Source organism: Numida meleagris, chromosome 3 (genome assembly GCF_002078875.1).
Source record: "Numida meleagris isolate 19003 breed g44 Domestic line chromosome 3, NumMel1.0, whole genome shotgun sequence".
NCBI classification, from domain to species: Eukaryota; Metazoa; Chordata; class Aves; order Galliformes; family Numididae; genus Numida; species Numida meleagris.
Window position 1 is genome coordinate 70,153,117 of NC_034411.1, and position 27,471 is coordinate 70,180,587.

A 27,471-nucleotide genomic window follows, 5' to 3' on the forward strand; every position below is an offset into this window, starting at 1 on the left:
AATATCTGTGGAGTCAGAAATCTCAGAAATGATTAAATCAAAAGCCAGTGTTAACAGCTAGATTTTGTACTTTACAAAGGCATCACAGAATCATAAAATATACTGACTTGGAAGGGACTCATAAGGATCATCAAGTCCTACTCCTGGCTCGATACAGGAACATACTTTCACCAATGCAAATCAACATTTTTTAAACATCTGAACTTTTCAGTATTTCAGATATGAAATTGTATTGTTAATAATATTAGGGGCTAAATTTATACATTATTTACATTTTTATTCCTTACAATTTTGGACTTGTCTGCTTTTTGAAAGGTTCCTGGGCCGTTCATACCTGTTTCTTTGTTGTTGATGTTGTTTGTTTTTGTTTTTAAACAAATATATTTATACAAAGATGGACTTGTCTACCTAACAGGGTCAGTTACAACTGAGTTACTGCAGGAGCAGAAGCAAAGCAAGGTCTCACTAATTGCATCCATGAAGCTTAGCACATTCATTTTTCCTTTCTTATATTTCGATAGGAAAATAAATTAACTTAAAAAATAAGGAATCGTATGCTTTGGAATTTTTAAAATTGTGTGATATTTAACTGAAGTAACAGAACATAAAAAAACCTGCCCTGTTTCTCCTGGAACAAGATGTGGAAAATTATGAACTGCATTGATTGCTGACTACCAAATGCACAAATGATTTGAAGGGAATATTACACTAACGTGATCAGTGACAGCTGTTGACACGGGGATGAAAACTACACTGCTCATGTTTTGCAGAGTTTGAGACAGGATAAATGGGAGGCATGGGGAATTAAGAAAAAAAAGTTTTTTAAAATATGTAAAATTGATTTTGACAGCTTTTTATTCTTTCTCTTTGTTTGCCTCACTTCTTACTTCTTTCAAATTAAAACTCTTTTTTGTCTGCCACTGAAAGATCCATGGTACCTTTTGCAGCTATCACAGAACAGGGAATGGTCTTTAGACTCAGTGTAACAGTTAGCTGTGCAGAAACCCCAATTCCATTTCCACATCTTAGATGGCATGCTGTCACTGCTTCCTTCCTACTATGGCTAGCACTCACCTGGCCTCATTAGTGTGTAGGCAGATAAACACAAAGCAAATTAAGTCTCTGAAAAAAGGCAAACTATTTTGCAAGTTTAAGTCACTAAACCAGATCACACCAGTTTCAGTTTTTGCAAAATGCAAGAGCCCTATGCCAGTTTAAAATGTCTGTGAAATCCCAGCCTTATTTTTTACTCAGATATTTTACAGATTAAAATGGCATGCCTTTTTTATTTTTCAACACTTCTTTAGAGAAAAAATGTCATTCCTTTTCTGCAAATCTGTCCCCTGAAAGTAATTGGAAGTATGGGAGAGAAGTTCATCTTGTAACCAAGAAGACAAAAACTGTCAAAATTGAGCACTAGCAAGTATTGGAATAACGTGATTGGCCTGATGACATTCCCTGCACTAAAACACATTGGGAACATTGAATTAAGGCTATGGGCACTCAAAGATTGAAATAAGAATTCCCCTAAAACTCTTTCAGGGAGTTTTATAATATTCTCTCAGAATTAAAGCATTAAAGGGAAAAAAATAAAGGAAAATTTAAGAAGCTACATAAACAGTGACACCCAAATACTCATCTGTATCTTCAGAACAGGTTAACTGCAGGATAACTATACTATATGTCCTCATTTACTCAGAGCTTAAAGAATAGATTGTCCCCTACTTTAGCAGTTGATATAATGTTTGACTATGTTCAACTATGGACAACGGTACCTTCAATTCTTTTTTTATAAAATTTCAGAAGTTTCATACTTTAATCTTGGTCAAGCTGGACTTCATCTTGCCACAGCTGCATGCACCTAGAGCAGGAAAAATTTCTAGCATCACTATGTTCTAAAAGTGTAATAACTTAATAGGTTTCTTTTCTTTTTTGGCACTTTTTTGAAACATTAACCTGGATGTAAAAACTGCTTAGAGAGAAAAATTTATTTCAGGCATATAGCTGTAGAATTTAAGGTTTTGGTATTTTAAAAGTGAGACGAAACAGAGGAGGCAACATCCTGCACATCTGTAGGATGCTGAAATACTATTACTTACAAAGCATTTACTCCAATTTTTGCTTTACAGAAAAGCTTTGTATGTAAACTAAATTACAAAAGAAGGTTACAAACCTCTGACTACAATGACAAATGAAGCAAGAGAGCAGGCTGAACAAATTCTGAAAGGAGAATAAAGGAGGCTGTTTTGAGATCATCTTTATAATATTATTTTTAAATTTCTCCTATGTATTCGGGAAATGAGAGTAATTTATTTGCTTTTTTTTTTTCCTAAAAACATTTAGTTTTAGTCTTTGAAATATCAAGTGTATTTTAAAAGCTTTTGTTCTTAAGCAATTTATATACCCCACTGCACCTCCATCTTTCTATATTTGGAAACGCTCACTTAAAAAATGGCATGTAATGAAATCTTTTGTAAAATACGTGCATTAAAACTACAGTCAGATCAGTATTAAAATTTCAATATTATGAAACATAAACTTTTACTGAGAGTATTTTTTTAGGTCACTCCTAAGAAACATAAGTAATACTCATAAATCAGATGACCTCTAGTGCTATTGGATGCAACTTGATAATTGTTACATATTTGCTGATGATGCTATATGTTTAAATTTTATCTGAATCCAGCAGCCTCTCACTAAGTAGGAAGAACAGTATTGTAGTGCACTTATTAATGGCTTAGATATATATAAATAATTCATGAAGTCAAAGAGAAGATGGAAAATAGCAGATCGTACATTACTGTCTGAAAACCTTTTCCTTTTTTTTTTAAATGAAATTTTTAAAGGGGTGGAGCATGAAATACTCTTTCTAGATTCTATGTCTGATGAAATTACATGAATACTGGTCTTCAAAATGCACTTAGTCCATAAGCATTTTAACTACCTGCTACACAACTGACTGAAATTCAGAAAAGAAAAATAAATAAATAAATAAATAAATAAATAAATGAGAAAGACAACCCTATACTTGGCTCTGATTTACCAAAAAGAAAAGATTTGAATTCCTAAGTAAAAAATGTTAAGTTAAATTACATTGAGCAAAAGTAATTAAATACACTTTTGTGTGCAAGTGATCTGCATAATATATTAGTGATTTGCACATTAGTCAAACAGACGTTTTGGAAGTCATACATAAGTTGAGCAAAACTGATATATCTTTAAGAAAAAATATGTTCTTTAGGAGAAAAAAATATATTGTAAACAATTTTTTTTTCACATTTCAATAAGTGTCAGGCTTACGTGTCAAGGTTTGGTAGCGGGGGGCTGCACGGGTCGGCTCTTGGAGCAAAGCCCAGCGCTGCCCATGTCCGAGCAGAGCCAGCTTCAGCTGCTCCTAAGGGACCCGCCGCCGCCACAGCTGAGCCGTGAGCGGCGCTGGGTGCGCTCTGCGAGAGCAGATGGAAGGGACAAACCGCTGTGCAACAGGAGCTGTGCAACAGGAGCTGGGGCAGGGGAGTGAGAGATGGGAGAGAACGGCCCTGCACGCACCGAGGTCGGTACAGGAGGAACTACAGGCACACGGCAGCAGCTCCCCCCAGCCCGGGAGAGGCCCACGGAGGAGCGGGCCGTCCCCCTGCAGCCCACGGGCACCGCGCGGAGCAGATCTCCCCGTGCAGCCGCGGAGGAGTCCGCGGTGCAGCGGTGGACGCGGCCTGAAGGAGCCGCAGCCCATGGATATGCCCGCAGGAGCGGCCCGGGCCGGAGCTGCACCCGTGGGGAGCGGCCCGCGGTGCGGCGGGAGGGCGGGGGGAGCTGCACCCTTGGGGACCCGTGTGGAGCGGTGCCCGGTGGGTGAGCCCCGTGGTACACAGCCGTATTGGGAGAGCTGCAGCCTGTGGGAAGCCCATGTGGGATCAGCTGAGGAAGGTAGGCATTGTGGGAGGAACCCACGTGGAGCAGAGGCAGAGAGTGACAGTGGAGGAGTGGCAGAGATGAGGGGTTGAGGTGTGACCACAGCTCCCATTCCTTCCTACATATACAAAAAGGAGTGGAAGGGTGAAGGTCTAGTTTGGGCAACAGAAGCGCTGAAAGATCTAGAGGGCAAGACGTGAGGAGTGGCTGAAGTCGCTTTGTTCAGCATCTTGATGATCGACAGCTTCTGCACAAGGGGAGAGGAGGGGCAGGTGCTGATCTTTTCTCTCTGATGACAGTGATAGGACCCAAGGGAATGACATCGAGTTTTGTCAGAAGGGTCAGGTTTAATAATAGGAAAAGGTTCTTCACCAGGAGTGTAGTTGGATACTAGAAGAGGATCCCCAGAGTTACAGTAATGGCAATAAGCCTAACAGTAAGCCTAATTTGGACAATGCTTTCAGAAAAAAAAATTATTTTTAGGTGATCCTGTATGGAGACAGGAGCTGGACTTGATGATCCTTGTGGGTCCCTTCCAACTCAGGATATTATGTGATTCTATAATTAGCTTGCTTTAGTTCTTACTGATCTAGTCTGCTAGTAATAGGCAATAAATTAAATTAATCTCTCTATGCTGAATCTGTTTTGCCCATGACAATAATTGGTGAGCAATGTCCCTTTATTTGTATTAATCTATGAGACTATTTCATCATATTTTCCCTCTGTTCTGTTGAGGAGGGAGATTGAGAGAGCGCCGTGGTGTAATTTAGCTGTCTATCAGTGTGAAAACTCTGCACATTAGGATTTACAGTAAAGACAACTTCACTAAGAATGGCACCTTTGAATCAATAGAACATGAAAGCCTTGAAGTTTTGTTCCATTCTTTGAACTTAAGTGGCTATGCAAATATCTAGTGCCCATGGCCAATGCATCTCTGCTGGAAAGCTTTTGACATGCGAGGTATGACTTGTTTGTATCACAGCAGCTGCCAGCTTTCTGTTGTGAATATATAAATACACAGTGTGCAGATATATTTACATGAAAAAAAATTTGATACTTGGATGGGGTTTTCCAGGTTATTGCAGCTTTGTACAATGAGTAGTTCCATGAAACTTAGTTTGATGATGAAATGTTGGTAGCTAATCGTGTTTGTATGTTGATCCCAAAAATACAACATCTTTATCTTGACCCAAAAATATACTGTTTAATTTCATTCATATCTTGAGAGTTTTATTTTCTCTCCAAGTACAGTGGAGTACCTCCGTATTGTACAGGGAGAACATATTTCCTTTCTTAACATTTTTTAAGGTAACAAATATTAAAGATAAGTGCCTTGTACCCTTCCTAGCTTTTTTTTCAGGACATCTTGATAGTCTATCATCATGGAATGATCAGGGATAAGGATAACAGTATGCTGTGATAAGAAAAGACATGGTTTGATCACAGCAAGAGAAAAGCCATAAACTAGTTAATGTGAAGAAAGTTAATTAATAGATCCCACTCACTATGTTTTGCAACTGAAATATTATAAATAGTGCCATTTATTTTCTTGTAAATCTTATCTCCCAAAGATCCCTTACTATTTTGTATTTCTTAATAGTTAGAATAAATGCTTTTTTTAGGGTTACCCCCATATTTTTTCAATTTCATAGTGTCAAATTTATTACTTTGCGTGTATCTGCACACACACACACACATTCTTTCTGGCATGTACTGGACAGTCCTGAGCTAACACCTTGTCTGAAAGGTGCATGCTTAGTAGATCTCCTCATATGGAGTGGGTTTGACATATACACTTGTCAGCCACTTATGCATTCCAGGTTGAATAGAGGAACAACCAGCGATTCAGCTGAAAATATGCCAAAGTACAATGGAAAATAGCCAGCTGTCTATCATGCTGGAAAGAAAAATTTTGAAAAACAATAACATAAATCTACTTGAGAAGATGGACGCATGCTCTTTTTTCTAGAGATGATTTCAAAATGTGTTTCTTCCAATTTGAGAGTAAAAAAGTGAAAAGTGGCTTTGTAAATGATTAAGGCCTTAATATGGAGTGCATGGAAGCTAGATTTCTAATCTTTCATGTTGTTCACTTCACACTGACAACAATCTTAATAAATACTCAAAATGGAAAGTAGTATTTGTCACATAATATTAATCTGATTTACAGTACTTTGTATTGACCAAATTCAAGTCATACCAGGTCTGTTGAGGTAAGGCATAAAATGTATATTGCTGCGTAGACTTAAGTCTTTTTGAAAACAAAGTTACAAGTTACTCATGATCTTCTGATCATGAGGAAGTATCATTCACGTTTATCTCAGCTGGGATTTATTCAGGAATAAACTCAGTTTTTAATACCTTTATCGTGTATGGTGAAGAAATAGAACATTTAAAACTAATGGAGGCGATTATCACTTTAGAGGACTTATCATTAAATGAAAAAATTATTTTGCATACCTAAGCGGGTTGATACTTTTTCTGCCTTTCCCTCCCTCGTATTCTTACATTGTTTTCTTCCTCTCCCCCTCTTTCTCTTTCCCTTCCTCTAATTAATATCAGCCTTGGATGCTGAAGTGTATACCCACACAAAGCCAAATTCCAACCACTAAGATAAATACGTATATATTTCTGATAATATCTAACTGTACGTAATGCATATTTACATATTAATTATCAGAAATATCTCATGCATTATACTTCAAGATTTCAAGTATATACAAAGCTGCTACCTTAACTTATGAAAGTAAATCACGAGAGTCAGTCATTCCACCTATAATTTACCAGATTCACTGTCTGTAGCTTATTTTTTGTGTCATAAGTGACATGTTAAATAAAGCTGTAAGCAAAATAAACATACAGAATGCTGCCTCACTCCCCTTCCAAACGTCAGTGAATTTTGTTAATTTTGAAGGTGTACACTAGTTCTACTAGGTGCCCAAAGTACACAGTATTAGTTTCCCACATCATGGCTACATTTCAGCACACTAAACTTTGTTTACTTCACTAATGCTTTCACAATACTAAAACTTCCAGAAGGATTAAAATAGACTTTGTTCCTTCAGCGTGTGGAAAGAATTGATGCCCATGTACTTCCTGAACTGCTCTTTGGGTTTTTTTTTTTTTCTTTTTTTCTCATCATCTTGTATAATTTTCTATCTCTGAATGTAAAAATTTTACTGCAGTGTTCTAAGCTGCTGCTGTATTTGGGAGTTTTGCATTTTCTAAAAGATTACTGTATCATAAACTACTAGCATATTTTCCTGTTAGGAAAGCTTTTACCTTTTCTACTTGTAGCTACCTGGATTATATTCACACTATTATTCTATTCACCATCAAGGAACTTCCTTTGATGTAGTTCAGCAAAAGTAACCATATTCACTCTATCTTATTTGGCATAAAGTCTATAACAACCATATTGTACAGAATTGATCTTTCATGAAAATATTTCTGCCACTTCAATACACTATTCCAGGAGATAAACCAGATATTTTTGTAAATTTGGGGAGATGACATCAATAGCTTTCAGATAAGGTACCTCTATCTGAACAAATTCCATATTTTTCTACTCAGAGATGTGCTTGAAACTAGCTTCCCAAAGAGGCATGAGCAGTAATATGTACTTTGTTTGTGAAATCATTATCCTGCAGTTTCTCAAGCGCTTGACAAGTTACTCTTTGGATTATTGACTCTAAAGAGATATCACTCAATTTCATGTCTATAAACATCTTCCATAATCATGAAATAATATATACTTCTCTAAATTTAACTATGCCAAAAGGTCCTTCAAAGACTCTGGAGTTAATTTTTCCTGTAGAAATGAGTTTAATTATAATATATGGCTCAGTTTTGTATTATGCACGTCTTTGTAATATCTTTTTGCCTCAGCAAAGCAATATATTTCACAAAATATTCTGACAGGCACTATAAATATTTTTTATAAGGTTTCCCTTAAATTGCAGAGCAACCTAGTCTCCTTTTTCTGAGACTATACAGTTATACAAAGAATACAAAGCATTAATAAATATTAGTTGATACATCTGGATAGCATTTTATAAGTACTATCCAAAGGATTAATCTCTTATTCTTAGCTGTCCTGACAAAGCACCAAATGCTGTTTTAATTTACCTTTAAATCTTTTATGAATATCTTAATTCAGATCTTACTTTATGAAGGCCTCACCTGTTCTACAGATCTTATTTTAAATATTTTTGTAAGTTTAACACTGCTTCAGGTCTTGTTTTTACCTCCTTTGTGTATGTCCTCTGTTTTATTTTCGTTACAAGACAATTGTCAGCTGACAGATCCCCTTTTACATCTCTGTTGTTTCTCTTGACCCTGATCTTTTTTTTATTACTTGTTATAGATTGTTAAAGTGCTGAATAATGTCTTTGGTACAATTCAAAGTTAATGAAGAAATGTACTCCTACTGCCTGTTCTCCCTGAATAAAGTAGGATGCAAAGCCAAAAAGACAGTTTACTTACTGAGACATATTTGTCTCTTTCTATCCAGTTATTTTTTCTTTAAACCTTTACTAATCACTCTAGAAGTTTGCTTTTGGCTTTATGTTTGTTTTTCATTTGTTTTCTCAATAGAAAATAATTTTTAAAATGATATACTCATTAAAACTAAATGCCTAGCAACTAACTGTTCAAAGACAAAATGAACAGAATCATAATTTCTTGAGGAGATATCAATTTCATACCTAATTACTGAAATCACTAAAATTAAAAAAGATTTTAAAGTTTTGGTAAATATTTACAGTATGCATGAAAGCCAGAGATTTGTATTACTAGACACACCTTTATGCAATATATTCCAGTAATGTTTATATCTTAACCGTCCTTATCATGTTCTTAATATACAGTATTAGAGTCAACTTTACCCACACTATAGTTTAATATAATACTAACAAGTAAAATCAGTAACAAGTTTAAGATCTATGTGAGGAAAAAAAAAAAACACATAAAGCATATTTATGCCAACAAAACAATATATTCTCCTTAAAAATAAATTTAAAACAAATGAAATATCGGTCTTGCAAAAAAGTCTTCAGAACAATATTACAATATTAAGTAGGATCACTGAGCAATACTGACAGACCCTTTGTGTCACAATATTTTATTTTTTTATCTATTCTGAAATCAAAAGCTGGATCCTCAGCTCATGTCCTTTAATATTCACTGCAGACAATGGGAACTCAGAACATCTGTGCTTGCTGAATCTCATTCTATGGATTCTAGAAACCAGTGTTTGTAGCTGGCTTCTAATTTTGCAACCAAATTTTTGTACACACTCAGAAACACCTGACTCAGATAATATCCTCTGAATTTGAATTGTTTTGCAAAAGCGTGCTCCACAAAGTTAACTTAGTATTTCTTCTGTTTGTGGATTATACATGGCATGCTATGGAATCTTTCCCCTTATTGTAAGAATCTTAGTGTTTAGCTTTCTCACCATAGAAGCTTCACTTCATCAGCTGTTGCTACTGCAAACTTTGAAATAACACTAGCACTTCATTCTCTGTAGAGAGGGATCGATATTTTAAAAATGTTGAAAAATATCAGGGCTGTGGAAGATAATTTTGTTGGTTTTGAGCATATGGAAGGAATCAGGTAAGAGAAACGTCACATGAAAATGGCCAATTTCTTCTAAATAACTATTTTATTTCTATTTAGATAATGAAATACAAACAATAAATGTTGCTAAAATATGTTGTATTTTTCCTTAGAGAGGAAAAAGAGAATGAGAGAAATGCTAGTAACATAGAGAAAGCAACAGTATATTGGAGCTTTTCTATTGAAGCAACAAAGATTAATGAAGAGAGGTCAAATAATTGACATATAACCTACCCATGGGAGTTCCCACACCATAACCTTTTGAGTCTATCAGGCCTCCAATCTGTGTTAGGTTACAGTTCCGCTGTGTGACAAACTCAATGGTTGTCGACTCCATTAAAAATGCGTAATCGGAAGTAAGCACACGCTGGATGCCTTCTTCATTGCTTTTGACAAGTACTGACTGCCTCCTGCTACTCATGAAGGCCCACATCTTATCATAAGTGGAGATTTTGGATTTCTGAAAGACAAATATTAGATGAAACAGTAATAAATATAAAAGACTTTAAAGAGTGAATGCAAATTCCAAAATTGCACATTATTCTCTTATGATATTTTATTACACGTACCAGGTTTTACAACAGCAAATGTAAGAGTGCCTATATATTTCATCTCATCTGTGGAAAACAGCAGATGGACACATTCTCAAAAAAATGCATTATATTTATAGTTAATCTGTTTTTCATTCTGTACATGTTTTTATTTGTCTAGGATGAAGACCTATACATATTTAAAGTCAGTGAGAAACTATTAAGGATTTTGTTATAGCCACGTTCATCAACAGTGTTGGTGAGCTTCATAGGAGAATCTGTTGTATTCTGGTACATTTGAAATTCTCATTCATATTTCAATCATTCACCTACTCTTGAGCACTTCTAAAATCCTCATGCACAATGTAGCAGCTTGAAGTAATCAAAGCACTTACAGATGGCAATTTACGGAGAAAAACAGTTGTGAGGGAGAAGGCAACAAATGTACAATCTACCGCACTCTAGTCATACTTATTTGCCATTACACAGTTAACAGCTAAAAGTCCTAACGTCGAATATGTACCTATTACAAAGGAGACAATGATTTGGTACAAATTGCTGCTGTACAGCTATAGAGGAGTCACTCCCTTTCTCTACACAACAGTTTCAAGACCAAACAAACAAACAAAAAACACCCACAAGAGTATTACCTTCCCTCACTTTTGTAAAGTACTGTGTAAGAGATGATGATAAATACTAGATAAAGTGAAGGGATTAGAACAACTGATCACTTCATATTACATTTGTCACATATGCTTAATAATGTTTCAAACTCAGGTGTATCAGAAAATGTTCATTAAAGTTTTATCTTGCATAGAAAATAAAATGTAGAGATACAGTATGAGAACTGGTATAATCAGGCTCTTTCAGGTATCTTTCATCTTTTAATGTCAGCCTTAAACATGACTTTGCCATCAGCTCTGGCGGAGATACTAGACAAAGATTGACACTACAAACCATTCTGAAGTTCCACTGACTGGCAGCCGTAAAATCTGCCCAAAGGAGAATTAGTAGTGTATGTGGAATGAAAAGAACATTTATTTAGAAAAAAAGACAACTTTGTCCCCCTGCTGGGACACAATCCAAGACTTATTTCAATCTGCCTGAGGACTTAGCAAAACAAGCATTTGAACTAACTCTAGTGTCAATGCTAACAAAACGGAAGACTTCTAGAACTCTGCATGAACACATTATTCCTGTACTGAACGTTACGCAAATGATTGTAAAAGGTTTTCGTGACAATGAAGGAGGAAAGAATAGAATAGAATTAAGAAGACCAAACAGATGTAGTCTCTGTTCATAGGGTTTGTTTTCACAATCAAATAATTCTTTGAAGCACTTAATACTACACTGTATGCAGAATAACATACTTTAAGCAATGCATATCAGCTCTGCATTACTATGTAATACAGAAAGAATGAAAAATAAGTGTTTTCTAATATTTGTAAAGTTTTGCCTGTATTATCATCTATTTTTTTGCCATATAATCTTTACTACCCAAAACAAACATTTAAGCCAATGTAAATAATCTGAGTAATATAAGAAATTTGCAGAGAAAACAATTTGGGTAAACTGTTAAATACACTGCTCTCGCATGTTGAGGGGGAAAAAAAACCTCACATGAGAGCCATAATAGAAAATAAAGTAAGATGAGTAAGAATGAACACACGTAAGTATTTCTGCACTTATGCTGCAAAAAAAACATTACCAGGATAAAAATGTGTTAGCAAGGGGTATGGTTACTGTCTACAAAAGCATGTGAAAAAAGACAGCATTCTCTGAAGGACAGGATGTATTCATTATGATGACTAATTTTATCAATTAGGATGATGCTTCTGAAAAAGAAGTCGCAAACAAAATAAAATCAAAGAAAGCTTCTACATAGTAGCATGCTTGCTGTAAGAATTAAAAAAGAAGCATAAAAATTTTACACAGTAATGAGAGGCTGTAGAAGATAACACAAAACCTAAAACAAAAGGGCATATGACTCTCCGTGGTGAAGCAATCAAGGGTGATACATAAGGTACAGTCATCTCTTTTTTCTCATGTAAGCAAAATGCTACAATGTCTTCTCTTAAGAGCACAGGAATAGGCAGTTCCAAAATGTCAGAAGTCAAGTAGATGGAGCAGAAGATTGGCCTGGCTGAACAGAAATCTTCTTATAGAGTTTATGCAGAAAACAAAACAAATTCAGTCACAGGAAGAGAGGTTAGACAACATAAAGAGATACTGTTTGCCACTGTAGTGAGAAAATTCATGTGGCCAAAGCTCAATTAGAGTTGAAGCTGGCCATTACTATGGGGGAAATAAAAAGGGCTTTTTAAAATATGTTAACAGAGGACCAAAGATAACATTGGTCCATTTCTTGAGGAGGATGATCACATCACAAGTAAGAGCACAGACAAAGAAAAGACGTATAATGCATTCTTTCCTGATTTCTTCAACACTGATGATGGGCTCGAAGACTCTCAGAGAACTGAGTTGGATGGAGAACCACGTCTGCAGTAATGATAAACTCCCAGCCAGCCCTGAAACTGTGAAGGATTTGCTGCTCAAGCTGGATGTATATAAATCTATGAGGCCTGATAGGATTAATCCAAGAGTACTCAAAGAGCTGGATTATGTTATCATGACACCTCTCTTAATTATTTTTCAACAGTCTTTGGAATCTGGAGAGGTCCTAGTTAACTGGAAGCTGTCAAATATTATCCAAATTTTCAAGAAGGGCAAGAAAGAAGACCCTGAAAATTACAGTACTGTCAGTATCAGTTGTGCCAGATAAAATTATGGAGAACATCATTCTGGGACGTATTGGAATACACCTGAATGCACACATTGGTCAGAGTCAGCACAGGTTCACAAGGGGAAGTCCTTGTTAAATTAACTCAGTCTCCTTTTATTAAAAGGTTACCCACCAAGGTAACCAGGGGAATTTCAACAAAGCCTTTGGTACTGATACTCACAGTATCCTTCTGGACAAAATGTCCAGAATATAGCTAGACAAAAAGATAACTTGATGGTTGAACAGTTCACTGACAGGTCAGGTTCAAAGGGTTATAGTAAATGAGGTTACATCAGGCAGGCAACTAGTCATTAGCAGAATTCCACAGGGCTCCACTTCAGGGCCAGTCCTCTTTAACGTTTTTATCAGTGATTTGGATGCAGGACTTGAAGGTATATTAAGTAAGTTTGTGGATGACACTAAACTGAGAGGAGCTGATGACTCTCTTGACAGTAGAGAAGCCTCACAAAGAGATCATGACAAATTAGAGGGCAGGACAGTCACCAACCACATGAAGTTTTAGAAGAGCAGATACTGGATTCTGCATCTGGGATGGGGCAAGTTATACGTGTACAGACTAGGGGACTAGGGGTTCTTGTTGATAGCAAGTTGAATCTGAGTCAGCATGTGCCCTGGCAGCCAAAAGGGCCAACCATATCCTGGGGTGCATGAGACCCAGAACTGTCAATCAGGCAAGAGAAGGGATTGTCCCGCTATACTCTGAGCTGGTGTGGCCTCACCTCAAGCACTGTCTACAGGTTTGAGCACCACAATATAAGAAAGACATAAAACTATTAGAGAACATCCACAGGAGGACTACGAAGACGGTGAAGGGTCTAGAGGACAAGATGTATGTGGAGTTGCTGAGGGCTTCTCTGGGCTCGTTCAGCCCAGGGAAGGAGAGACTGAGAGGAAGCCTCATGGCTGCCTATAGCTTCCTCATGAGGGGAGTGGATGGGCAGGGACTGAACTCCTCTTTCTGGTGACAGCGACTGTACCCAAGGAAACAGCATGGAGCTGTATCAGTAGAGGGTCAGGCTGGGTGTTAGGAAAAGGCCCTGAAAAAGGCTGCCCAGGGAAGTGGTCATGACACCAAGCCTGACAGATGTCAAGAATTTGGACAACACTCTCAGAAGTATGGTTTGAATTCTGAGTGGTCCTGTGTAGAGTCAGGAGTTGGATTCGATGATCCTTGTGAGTCTCTTCCTACTCAAGATATCTACCATTCTATGGTTCTTCCATCCCTAAAAGGCAGAACTGAAATGATGTCAAAGAAAACAGCCCATCTATTTGTGACCACTAAATTCAAACTAGTGTTAAGAAATTCTAAGAAAAACAATCTATAATAAAAGTTAAGGGATTTGTTTCATGCATAATGTAGAACAATTATTTGAGAAAACAAAACAAAACATTTGATTCAGTAAAATACAATCACAAATGGTTTTCCTCTGTGTTTGGAAAATTACTCAGAAGATTCAACTAACTAACTCAAGAAGCTGGAACAATCAAAAGCATCAGGAGCCCATTTGACATTGAACTAAAGAGAATGACACTCCAATATATACATTTTGCTTCTGGTGGTTATGACTGTGTCATTCATATTGATAGAAGCAGATGCTGTGATTTATACATTGTGTTTCTATATTCTTTTATTGTGTGCAAATCAGTCTGGTTAATCAACTTAAATACTCCATTGAGGAAGTGGATTATTCTCTCTGAGTTACTTTGCCATTTTGTGTAATCTAACTGGAAATCACTGCCTGGACATCCACTTAATGCAAAATCTACTGGAAATGATGTCTGCATAAGATAACCTGTGATGACATGATTTATCATGCTTGTGTTCCCTCAATAATGCTGAAGACAATACAGAACAGTAAGAAAGCTGCCTATGCCTTGCAACATTTGAATTTCACTGAATTAAAAAGGAGAACTAACTAACATAGAAGTTGGACATTAAAAGCTTAAACAAATCAAGAAACTTATTTACCTGGTGCATAAAGCTGTAGTTCTAACAGTGACATTCAGAATATACTTGCAGTGAAAAGTTTCAGCGTTCTTAAATTAAAGACTATTGGAAGATAACTGTGCATGCCAGGGATCACAAAAAGAGGTATGGCAAAGACTTTAAGTTAGTCTAATGCTATGCATATACGTGAGGCTGGAAACAGGAGAATCATTATTAGGAATATGTTAATATTGTGCCCTGAAGTACTGTCTAGGAAAGACAAATATCTGAGCAGTGAGACAGGAGCATGAGGATAGAAAAATATCAAGATGTTGTACGAATGCCAGAATAAACAAGGATCAAAGGTCAGGGAAGTATACTTCATGATACAAGACAAAATTGGGACAATTGTGCAGTAAAAATGTGCCAGGCAACTTCTGACCTTTTTCTACAAAGGACTGTGTAGAATGCCTTATTAATACATTAATGGAGATATTTGTTTTAATGATGGCACGCAACTTATTTCCTGTCTTCTAAAAGCATTTGGACGTAATGTGCAATGAACTTTGCCCACAACCATGCAATACTTTGACAAAAAAGAAGCAGTAATAACAAAAGAAAGATTAAATGTAACTAAGATTAAATACCAAATAAATAGATAATCAGAAGCCAGTTCCTATGTATTTTATGGAAGCACTGTCCAATACATATGAATTAAACCAAGACAATCTATATCAAGAAATAAAAGAGCAGACTCCCCATACTACCACACTATCTCCTATTTTTGACAGGGCCTATAGCACCTGCGGCTTTTGTTTTCCTTAGCTCTGCATTGTTAGTGGACACAAATAACTTTTTTTTAAAAGTTACTGGATTCATAAATTTTTGAAGTCTGGGCAAATGTTCATTCTTACCTTCTGTAAAACACAGAGTGGACTGCATCACAGGTCTGAACTAGATCTGATACTGTTCAGTATCTTTATAAACATTTTGGAAAATGGTACTGAAAGAATTCTCACAAAGTTTTTTAGTAGAAGTACTCTGGAAGAAAGAGCTACCATGCAGAGAGACCTCAAGAGGCTAGAAAATTAAGTTAACAAGAATTGCCCGACACTGAACAAAGATAAACACAAAGCCTATCCAGGGACAAAGTAATCCCAAGCTTCTGTGCAGGTTTGGAAATTGATGGGCCAGAATGTGCCTTTGCTGAAAAGGACTTGTGGATTCAAGTGGACAGTGGGCCCAGGTGAACCTCATGAGGCTCAACAAAGCAAAGTGCAAGGTCTTGTACCTAGGTCATGCAAATCCCTACTACCAGTACCAGCTGGGGAATGTAAGGCTAGAGCACATCCCTGCTGAAAAGGAACTGGAGGTTACTGGTGGATGACAAGCTGGACATGAGTCAGAAATTTGTTCTCACAGCACAGAAAGCCAACCCTATCTTGGGCTGCCTCAAAATAATCATGCCCAGCAGGTTGAGGGAGGTGATTCTGTCCCTCTACTCTGCACTGGTGAGACCTAATCTGGAGTACTGCATCCAGATGTGGAGTCCTCAGTACAGGAGAGACTTGGACCTGTGGGAGCATGTCCAGAGGAGGGCCACAAAAATGGTCCAAGGGATGGAACACTTCCCCTCCGAGGACAGGCTGAGAGAGCTGGGGCTGTTTAGGTTGGAGAAGATAAGGCTCCAGGGAGATCTGAGAGTGACCTTTCAGTATCTAAAGGGGGGCTGTAAAAAAGAAGGGTACAGACTCTTTAGTAGGGTCTGTGATAGGACATGGGGAAATGGTTTCAAACTAAAAGAGAGGAGATTTAGACTGGATATAAGGAAGAAGTTTTTTTAACAGTAAGAGTGGTGAGGCATTGGAAGATGTTGCCCAGAGATTTGGTGGAAGCCCTGTACTTGGAGACACTCACAGTCAGGTTGGGTGAAGCTCTGAGCAACCGGATGTAGCTGTAGGTGTCCCTGTTCATTACAAAGGAGTTGGACTAGATTTAAGGATCCTTTAAGGATCCACCACTAGGATGCATGGTGACAGAATAAGAGGTAATGGCACAAGAAGCAGTGGCTGAAAGAAAGTTCTGTGTGAATATAAGAGAAAAATGTATTCACCATGACAACAGTTAAGCCTTGGCATATATGTAGCCAGGAGAAATAGTGGAATGTGCTCACTGGAAATATCCAAGGCTTACTTTAACCAGGTCCTGGATAAACTAATCTAAGGTCTTGCTTTCAATTAGAAAAGTTTTCAAATTATTATGTTGAGCAATGACACTTTTCTATATTTTTCTTTCTCTCAAAAAAACAACAACAAAAAAAAACAACCCACGTCATTTTGTGTTTGAAACAAACGGACAAAAGCATTGTGAACTTATGTAGTTTATACTTCAAGGTAAAGACAAGCCCATTATTAGCTGGAAAAACGTGTGTTTTTCTAAATCTAAGTCTTTTTCACACTTCAGTTCTTTGAAACTCAAGTACACTCATACCAGTTGTTTCTTACACAACCCCTTTGGCAATCCTTTTTCACCAGTGTGAAAATCTGGGCTGAACTGTCCATGTAAGACATTTAATTCATCCATTCCTTATTCATTTTTGTACATTTGACATTTTGTTTTGACAGATGCCTTAAATCTACAGTTCTGAAATAAGCTAAAAAAAATGCATTTCTGATGTTGTTAATAATGGCAAAAGCACTGATGAATCTTGAGAAATCATTCTGAATGTAAGGAGGCTAGCTGTCAAATTTAGGCAAAGCAAACATTTCCTCTTATGGCTCACAGCTGTTCGAAGACATTTGGGATATGTCTCTAATACACAGAGGATTAATGCAATTAATAGACAGATAAACAAAGTTAATTAATTGAATACATTTCAAATCATAGGATGACAACCTTAAGGCTGAGAGAACAAACCAACAGCCTTGGGCAAATAACATTTTAGGAATGTTTGAATGTTATAAATACAGGGAAATCCAAAGATAAGACCATCTAACACTTTCATAAATGAAAATAAACTGTAAACACACTTTAATAGCCTATCACTTTCTTGAACTGGCACCAAATTTAAATTTATAAAGGCTGACTTCTACTGTTGATATATTTGTCTCTCAAAGACCGAAGATATTTTCCTTCCTTCCTGTCTTTTTTGTTCTTCTAGTTTCTGCAGTTTATACCAGCTTTCACTAATCCATCTATTCTAGTTCTTAACATCTCAAAGTTCTCTCCAACAGATACTGGTTTCTCCAAACTGTTCAGTGTTTCTGAAAAGGAAAACAATGGGATCCTGTTCCTTTACCAGGACTTCTTAAATAAACAAAAATATATGAAAATAATAGTAAACATCATCATCAGCCACATTAATCAGAATGGAAGTCATCGTATCTTTTTAGCTTTTTACAGTCCTATTTCCAGACCTTGTTTTAAACAATCCACATAAATTAGTTTTAGTGATTAAAATAATGTCTATTTTTGGATAAGCCTTAGCTAACTCTACACTCCAAAAGGAAACGTTACTTTTTTAGGCAGTAGAAGCAGTATATTTACCACTTTTGACATAGCTGAGCTGTGTAAAATGCAATTTGGTCTTAATTGTATATCAAAACCTGATGCTTCCATAATATAAAATGATTACAAAGACCACCTAAACTCTGCGTTCACATATGTGCAGTACAGTTTTGAATATTGATATAGGCTAATGCAGAGCTTTTAGAGAGTACTAATCACTAGCATCTTAAGTATACAGAATACAGAAAATATTACACATTCCTCCACCTGCACTGGACAACAGGCCAAATTTATATCAGCTTAATCATCATTTACCACTCAACAGACAGACTGTATTAATACAATTAAGCTTCTGATTATTTTCAGACCGTATTATCACTAGTTATAAAAATGTAGTTTTGTATTTGTCTCCTAAAACTCTGAAACTGACTTTTACTCAGTCATCAAAGAAAAGTGAAAAAGACTTCTCCCTTCTTATGAAACTGGTCTCATTGACTCTGACCTCAGGATGTTTCTTTCTTCGTCTTTTTTTTTTTCTTCCTTTTTGGCCTTTTTATTCCTTTTTTTTTCTTTTCCCTATTTTTTTCAGGACTGCTGATGCCTGAAATCCTGTAAGTGAGCAAGCCGATTTTGATTTTGTTGGGTCAGCATAAAAACAATAGAAGTAATGCATACAGAGTTCTCTCCTTCATAACAGCAGTTTTAATGGTCCATAGAGCACAAATGAAAGAAAGGTAGGAAAGGTGCTTCTGCCAAGAATGGATCTACAAGGAATGAAAAATGCAGTGCTCAGAGAAAGACATTTTTACTCTTTCCTGATTGTGCTGACTTTTTGCTTTAAAAACCAAAGATTTTGAGAAAATATTAAATATTCAAAACAATTTATGATAAAAAAAAAATGCAGTTGAAACAAGTATTCGCTATCATTTTTGACCTGGAAATAAGTACAGATTTTATAGCTCCAAAATCACTAATGGATTACAAAACACTTCTTTGCCGTTTATATCACAATGATTTATAGTTCTCTACTGAATTATAGCTAACATCACAATGGTTCTTTTTGTAAAAATACTGTGGAGATTAGAAGTATGGCATTTCTCATACTGTTCTTCCTTTTGTAAGTAGGAATAAGACATTTAGAAAATTTTATCTATTTTTAAAGCATATATTATATATGCTCTGTAAAGATAAATCCACTTCCGCTCAATCTGCCTATTTTTTGATACAAATTGCAGTACAAAACTCAGTACTTGGTTTGAGCTATAACTAGAAAAAATCTCCTTCTCCAAAAGCAGTGAGTAGTTTTATTTTTTATTATACATACAACCTATGAAAGTTAGAACTAAGCATAAAATTTATCACAGTGATGTGAATTAACAGTTTTACTATCATAAAATCCACTCTGGCCTGGGAGATGTTTCTGTGATGTTCAAAGCACAATTAATTCTTATACACTAGGTGTTAATTGATGCATTATGCCTAAAAAATTATGTTGCTGTTGTAATTTGAAAGGAACTCGTCAGGTAGCATTAGAAACTGAACTTGTATCATTTGAGATCTTTTTGAATGGGGTGAAGCAATAGAAAGCCCACTAACTCTTATTTGCTAATTTGTTGCCCCAAACAGCTAGAAATAAATATAACTTATCTTCTCAGATTTCCAAAACTTAACTGAAGTTCAGTTGTTGCTTTTTTCTTTTGTCAAGACCATCATTTGCGTTAGTGATTGGCTGTAACGACAGTCTAGTGGCACCAAGACAGACTGGTATGTTTCTGTTCCCCAATAAATCTCTCTATCAGTTCTGTTGCCAGATCTAAAACTAAAAAAAAATAAAAAGCCTGAAAATTTAAACCAAGCAATAATTTTAATTATTTATTTATAAAATATCTCATGTAAAATATTGCCAGCTATACATTAGCATAAGCCACCACCGAGGTATTCTGCAATGGGATTTGGATTTAGCATTCTGTATTTTTCATTATAGCAAGTAAATTGCGAACAACTCTGGACCATATGTGCTGGCTAAGAATAGCTGAGTTTTTCTCTGTAATTGTCTGACCTTGGTCACTAGAAAATTGGAGTTAATTCAGGCAAACAGGATTGATGCCATATGTGGTTCATATCAAAGGTAGAGAGGAATGGTAGGATACTGATCAGAAAAACAGCTTGTTTGTTAGCAAATCTGCCAGGTTTTGGAATAATTCCGTAAATTGTATCTTGAAACATCTGTAGTCTCCTGAACAACATATTTGAGAAGATAAGCAACATAACACATAAGGCAATCTGTACAAAAAAATATGTGCAATAGCAGAGTTGTAAGTTTTAGTTTAGAGTAGGTTTCAGCACTGATACATAGAGTTCCAGCCCAACTTTTCAGAAGATGATGGAGAAACTTGCGGTACTGATGCACTTGTATAACATGAATAAAGTTAAAGTAGGATACAATTTATGTGTTTATTTACATTCTGCAATTTGGATAACTGTAACAGGGGAGAATAGGCAGTCTAAACACAGCTGTTGAAGTAGTATAACAGAGAAAGGAATACAGTCTCCAAAGACTATGGAAATTCTGCAGAGGCTCTGCTTCATTTATGTTGGGGAACAGCCAGGAGAGCGTCTGCCAGGATAGATGAAGAAGGAATCACTTTTCAATAATATTAATTGATGTATTCCAATTTTGTCAGACTGACACTCTCAAAAGTAGTGGGAATTAAGTACTTGGAAATTGCCAAGGAAGGAAAGTTCATCACTAGTTTTTGTAGAGGAAAAGCAGAAGCAAAGTCAGTGAAAAAACATGCACTATATGTCCACTACCCTATACAAATTACAGAAATTTGTGCTATTCAGAATCTACCTACATAAGGATTCAGCTTGCAGTATTAGTTGAACTTTACTATATCTTCCCAAAGAATAGATTAGATGAACTTCAAATTGCAAAATCAATATTAATTTGAGTACATTTTGAGTACATTTTACATTGGCTGTACTAACAGATACAGGATTTTATGACAAGAGTGAAGTGACCTGTCAGATCTGCACTCAATTGGTATGGTTTGAGCATTGCAACCTGGAAAGTACAGATGTTCTGTTCCTGTCAGTTGCCCTGAATTCATGGAAAGATCATGATGAAAAATACTGTGATCTCTTATTTCTTCCAGTTTTCAGCTTTTTCTGTGTACATCTATGATACAAATTTAAGTCCTGGTGTACTCACACTAAATGCTGTCTATCAGGAAAAACAAGGAACTAAGAAGTTAGACTGATGCAACCTTCCCTCAATTCTTACTTTTTTTACCCCTCTCAACAGTTGGGACACTTCAGCTATAAACTAAACATAGTGAACTCAGATTTCACATTCAAATTCCAAAAAGGCAAAATACCATTGCAAAGGTACTAATCGGATGTTTATTGTTTACACACGTATTTTATAAATTAGAGAAGAGGAAGGGGAATATTTAAGTGCTATGTACATGCCTTACTTTCCCCAAAAGTGGAAGTTATACCAAATATAGTTTATACTATAAGTTAATAATAAATATACTATATACTTATATACTCTAAGTTTATGCTAAATATTTGAATAAAAAAAATCTGATTTCTCTCCTATAGGAAATCTTATTATTCTAGGAATTGTAATGAAATGTAGAAAAAGAAATGGTGGGATCAAGTTTCAAAAAACCAATACAAATGATGTGATAGGAAAAAAAAGAAAAGGTCATAATGACAGGTAAAAATAGGAGAAAAAAATCTCATATTGCTTTTCCTTGGAAGAAAAATGAAGACAGTAACAAAAATCAAAACTTAGCATATTTCTTTTGCAAAAAAATAATAAAAAATTGACAGACAATTCTAGAGCTGGCATAATTTTTTTCTGTGAGACCCAGCAAGATCATACTACATGAGAACTAGAGATGCTCCAGTTTAGGCTTTCTATTTAATAATTCTACTACTTCCAAAGATGGAATTTATGTACTTCTGTTGTTAACCCAAATATTAATTTGTATTTATGTATATTGACCTGTTAAGAGCAATTATAGTTCAATGAAATTCAAGGAAACTCATCAAAATTAGCTTGTGGCATCTGACTTCTGAAACAAAGTCAAAAGGAGGAACTGATATTCAATGCCATATTACATGCTATAATTGAAATCCACGTGCCATCACAGAAATATTGTATAGGCTGGTATGTGATACATTAAATACTAGAAAATTGATTACGTTAACAATTATTTGGCATTCTCAGTTGATGAAAGACTCAACATGAGCTGGCAATGCATACTTGCAGCCCAGAAAGCCAACCATATCCTGGGTTGCATCAAGAGAAGTGTGATCTGCAGTTTGAGGGAGGTGATTCTGCCCCCTCTGCTCTGCTCTCATGAGACCTCACCTGGACTACTGCATGTAATTCTGGGGGCCCCAACACAAGAAAGACATTGAGCTGTTGGAGCAGATCCATGGGAAGGCCATGAAGATGATCAAAGGGCTGGAGCACTTCCCCTACAAAGACAGGCTGAGAAAGCTGGGGCTTTGCAGCCTGGAGAACAGAAGGCTCCAAGGAGACCTTATAGCAGCCTTCCAGTAACTGAAGGGGTTCTACAGGAAAGCTGGGGAGGGACTTTTGATAAGGGCAGGTAGCAACAGGACAAGGGGAAATGGTTTTAAACTGGAAGAAGGTAAGTTTAAACTAGATATCAGGAAGAAATTCTTTACTGTGAGGGTGGTGAGACACAGGAATGGGTTGCCCAGAGAGGTTGTGGATGCCCCTTCCCTGGAAGCATTCAAGGCCAGGCTGGATGGGACTTTGAGCAACCTGGTCTAGTGGGAAGTGTCCCTGCCTACAGCAGGGGGGTTGGAACAAGATGATCTCTAAGATTTGTTCCAACCCAAACCATTCTATGATTCCATGATTATCAGAATGGCTAAGGATTTGAAAGATTTTATGCATTGAACTGCTAGGTGTATCTGTGCATCTTACTGAATATTCTGGGCTTCCTCTGTTAATGTTAGTCAGTAACATCATCAATTAGACAGTAAAATGTAATTTCAGTATTTTCTCCAGAAATAAAGACCAAGAAAAATCATTGCACAGAATACTTACAGAATTTATTCTACATTATATAACATACCACTTACATTTCTACAGTTTCTATGTAGTTTGACAAAAATAAATACTTACACTGCTAGTGCTGTGATAGTATTTTGTTGTTAGGCTGATCTAAATGACAGTGTTGTCAGTGCATTACTATGGTTAGATTATTTCAAGTGGCCCTTTAATACAGATAAGGCTGCAGAGACCAGTTATGAGTCTGAAAACCCATATGTTGGGAAATGTGTTGAAATACTGACAATCTGATTTCTCTACATTTTCCAAAAAGAAAAGCAGTTGAAGTAGTGACAGTACCAGCAACTTCCAACATCACAGAGTGGCTGAAACTTTTGGGGGAAGTAAGGAAACAATTTAATCACCATTTTGAATATTGACCATCTTCTGAGATAAAATGGTGCCAAATAACATGCTTCTCTAATGAGGACATGGGTCAAAAAGCAGATGGATTGATACATCACTAGTTCATTTTACAATAATTGGCTAAAGATATATGATAAACATAATCTGACAGCAATAAAAAATTATCTGCTTTAAGGTGCACGGATGTATAACCATCTTTTAATTTCTATCATAAGATCCCAATGAACTGACTATTATAGTTTCACCTTAGCAACAAATAATTTTAATAGTTTGCATTAACACCACACATTAACACATTTAAAAGGGACAAGGAATATAATCTTATTAATCTGCATTTATATAGTTATAACTTGATTTTATATATATCTGACAGAGTTGCACAAAACTTTCCAGGAAGATGCCAATTTACTAAAGGTCTATGAGAAAACTACAGCAAGTTCTTCACAAATGCGCTAGCATCTGTTGATCAGCACACTCAGTCCATTCAGATCATGGCAGTATTTGATGTAATTTTGATGCCCATTTGTTGTAATTTTGATTTTAATCTCAGGAATTGTTTTTAGTTCGCTATATTCCATAGCAAATTTTATCCTAGTAGAATGGATAATAACCAGATATTATGATATCCCTGATGGGTTCTGGCTTTTAAATCCAGAGATAACTCCAAAATGATTTTGTCTAATGAACCAGAAAATAACAAAAAAATATGTGAAACCACAGACCCATAACCACAGAATTTTATTTGCATTATAACTAGCCCCCGTTTAACTTTCTCCTTTTGAGCAAAATATAATAAAGAAAATACCAGTAACTTTGTTAATTTACTCTTACCCCAGGGTTGAAAACGCATGCAGCATGATTATCCGCTATTAAATATTATCTTCATAGGGCTTGTATTTCCTTCAATATTAGACTTAGATAGACTTGAGCAACCTATAAATTTGACCTTTAAATCAAGTGTCTAGCTTGAGCTAAAAAGTGCTTATAATTTGAAATGGCTCATCTTCTGTTGTAGAAGGAATGTTGCTGACACTGAAACTAGTAAGGGAACAGAGAAACAATTTTTTACATGTTAATACAATCACTGCTCTGTTCCTGAATGCTCTTCTGTAGATTTCTTCCAAGAAAGGACCATTTAATTCAAATGGACTTAGAACATGCAATGAAAAACAGACTATAGAGGCTAGTTCCTGTAATACAAAGGGAGAGCCAGAAAGAAAGAAAAATAGTGAACTGCCACAGCAGCGAGCACTCATGACCCACAAACTGAAGGGAATTGTTTAATAGTCTCTACTGTGTTTATACACATGTATGGAGAGAGAACTTCTGAAGGATTGCTTTGGCATTGTGAGAAAACATAAAAATAATTATTTAAAAAATTTTTAGATTCAAAGTCATTACTGGACATGACTACTCCTGAAAAAAAGTTTGGCTGACATCATAAATTTTTCCATGAAAGCTTTTACCTTGGACAAATTGGCATTGTTTGATTAAATGTTCAAAGCCTCCTTTCATTCCTGGGTTTCAGATCAAAGGCCTACCTTCATCTTATCTCATCTTAGGTATTTAAAAGTCAGGCATCTAAACTAAACTCAAAACTGAGGTTCCTTTTACTGTCAAAAGAGACAGGAATCACATCCATGAAGGCAATTCCTTCTTCTCGTCCTTATCTTTGTACCCTTTGTATCTTTGGTCTCTTTTAATGTTCCTTTCCCTCTCTGTGAATTATAAAAGAAACATGAGTACTTGTCTTCCACGAAATACAGAACTTTAAGATCACTACACAAAGTAAAGGTTTTGAATAACATCTTACCATATTGAGCTTTAAATTTCATAGGATTTTGAAGCTGAAAAGGGTGCAACAGATAACAGGGCCTTAACCTTGACATTTCTTATATTCTTGATGAGGCTTAAGTGCCTGTGTCAAAGTTTATAAATAATGTATAAATATTCAGATGTCACAAAATTTGTTTATAGAAGATAAGGGTACACAAATGAAGCTCTCGTGTGCATGTTCAATTTGAGCTTTACTCTAACAAAAAACAAAGTCATGATTGTAAACATCTTCCCACTTTCCTGGTACTCCAAGTGTAAAATATGAGCACCACTATTTTTGCCAGGGTTTTCAAGACAAACTGAATATGATAGAAAAGCAAATAGACAACAAGACAGAGCCAAAACATCAATCTTGAGATACTAAAAATTTCAATAGAGCTGTTTCATACAAGATTAGATAAGAACTTATAATTACCTAAGTATGTTACTAGAATTCTGATTCTTGAGAACTGTCAGAAGACAGAAGACTTTATTTATTATATTCTAAGACTATCATTCTCAAAAATAATTATTGTTATTAAGTAAATCTTTTTATTCACCAGAATCATTTTGTTGGTTTCCACAATACTGGAAAGGGGAGTGCTTGAAAAAGAGAAACAGTAACTATTGCTTCAACTACTGCTTCTCTCTGAAGGAAGGAGATTTCTTATTGTACTTATTTTTACTGTGCAACATCACTGCTTGCAACACTAGCTGTTTGCTGAACAGTTTCTAGATAGCCAGTAGTATATTCTTTTTTTTTTTTAATTAACAGAAACTATATATGGTAGATGTGTAATGATTATCTGAAAATGAGAAGACAACCACTGTATGTTCAGTGTCACCTTGAATAGCTAAGAAAGGGAGCTATAATAAGAAATAAACTGGGCATATCTGCTAATACCAAGCTCCATGGAGCAATAGATGAAAGGGGAAAGAAGACAGCTCAGTGATTTGAAAGAACAAATAGTCAAGAAGATGCACTTTAAATAGTTTCCAAGGTAACCAGCTCTGAGACTGGAATCTATAATATGGGTGCAAACAGGTTTGCAACTCTAAGACAGAGTTACACAATAAATGTAAAACAAACAATAAAAGAGAGAAAACAGTTGATGGAAAGAACATGAAAAATATTCCTTAATGAAAAATAGTCATAGAAAATTGGAAAAAAAAATGTACACATCTTCAGAGGTCAGAAATATAAATGCTTTCACCTTCATTGTATGGATGCGGACAAATGATAAGAAATGCATGGTTTCACTTTAAAAAACTTTTTTTTTTTAACAAACACACCCAGTATTTGCTAATGTATGTTGCTTAAATTTTGTATTGCTTAAGTATCAATAAGTTGAGAAGCAATATTTCTGTAAAAATTTTAGATTTTTTTACACATACTCATAATCAGTACATAAAAGATCTAGACCTTAAGATCACTGGATACCAGTGTAGACTTTCATATAGAGAACACTCAAATAGCAATTGTTATCAAACACATTCAAACAATAATCTCTTTCTTAAATGGCCTGTACCTAAACAATACAAATAGAGTGCTTCATTTCAAAACCAAGTTTGCTGTTCTAACTTTTTAAAATTACTGTAATTAGCTACAGAATAGTGGAATTTTGAGTCATTTATTTTAAGGGGACAGCAGGTTAGTCTAAATACTTAAGGTCTTATCTTGCATATCTGACTAACTTAGAAACATCTATATGTATAAACAGATCAGCCTCATTTAAGGCCTAACAATACTGTGTTCTCTTAATTCTCTTCTAATACTTCACTTCTTCAAGGACCCTCATATATATTATGTGTACAAAATATTTATAGATATAATTCTCAAAATAAATGTTTTGGTTGATTCTAGATGTTCATTTACTGCTTTTACTATCAA

The 27,471-nt window shown here is 35.8% G+C and overlaps 1 protein-coding gene across 7 annotated transcripts in view; it reads right to left on the reverse strand.

The window, feature by feature from the left end:
• GRIK2 (glutamate ionotropic receptor kainate type subunit 2) overlaps positions 1-27,471 on the reverse strand; it is a 461,962-nt gene that overhangs the window by 24,805 nt on the left and 409,686 nt on the right. For all 7 annotated transcript variants that reach the window (XM_021389815.1, XM_021389816.1, XM_021389811.1 and 4 more), the window contains one exon: positions 9,766-9,991. In XM_021389815.1, the coding sequence (XP_021245490.1) occupies positions 9,766-9,991 (226 nt within the window). The remainder of the gene's footprint in view (positions 1-9,765; positions 9,992-27,471) is intronic.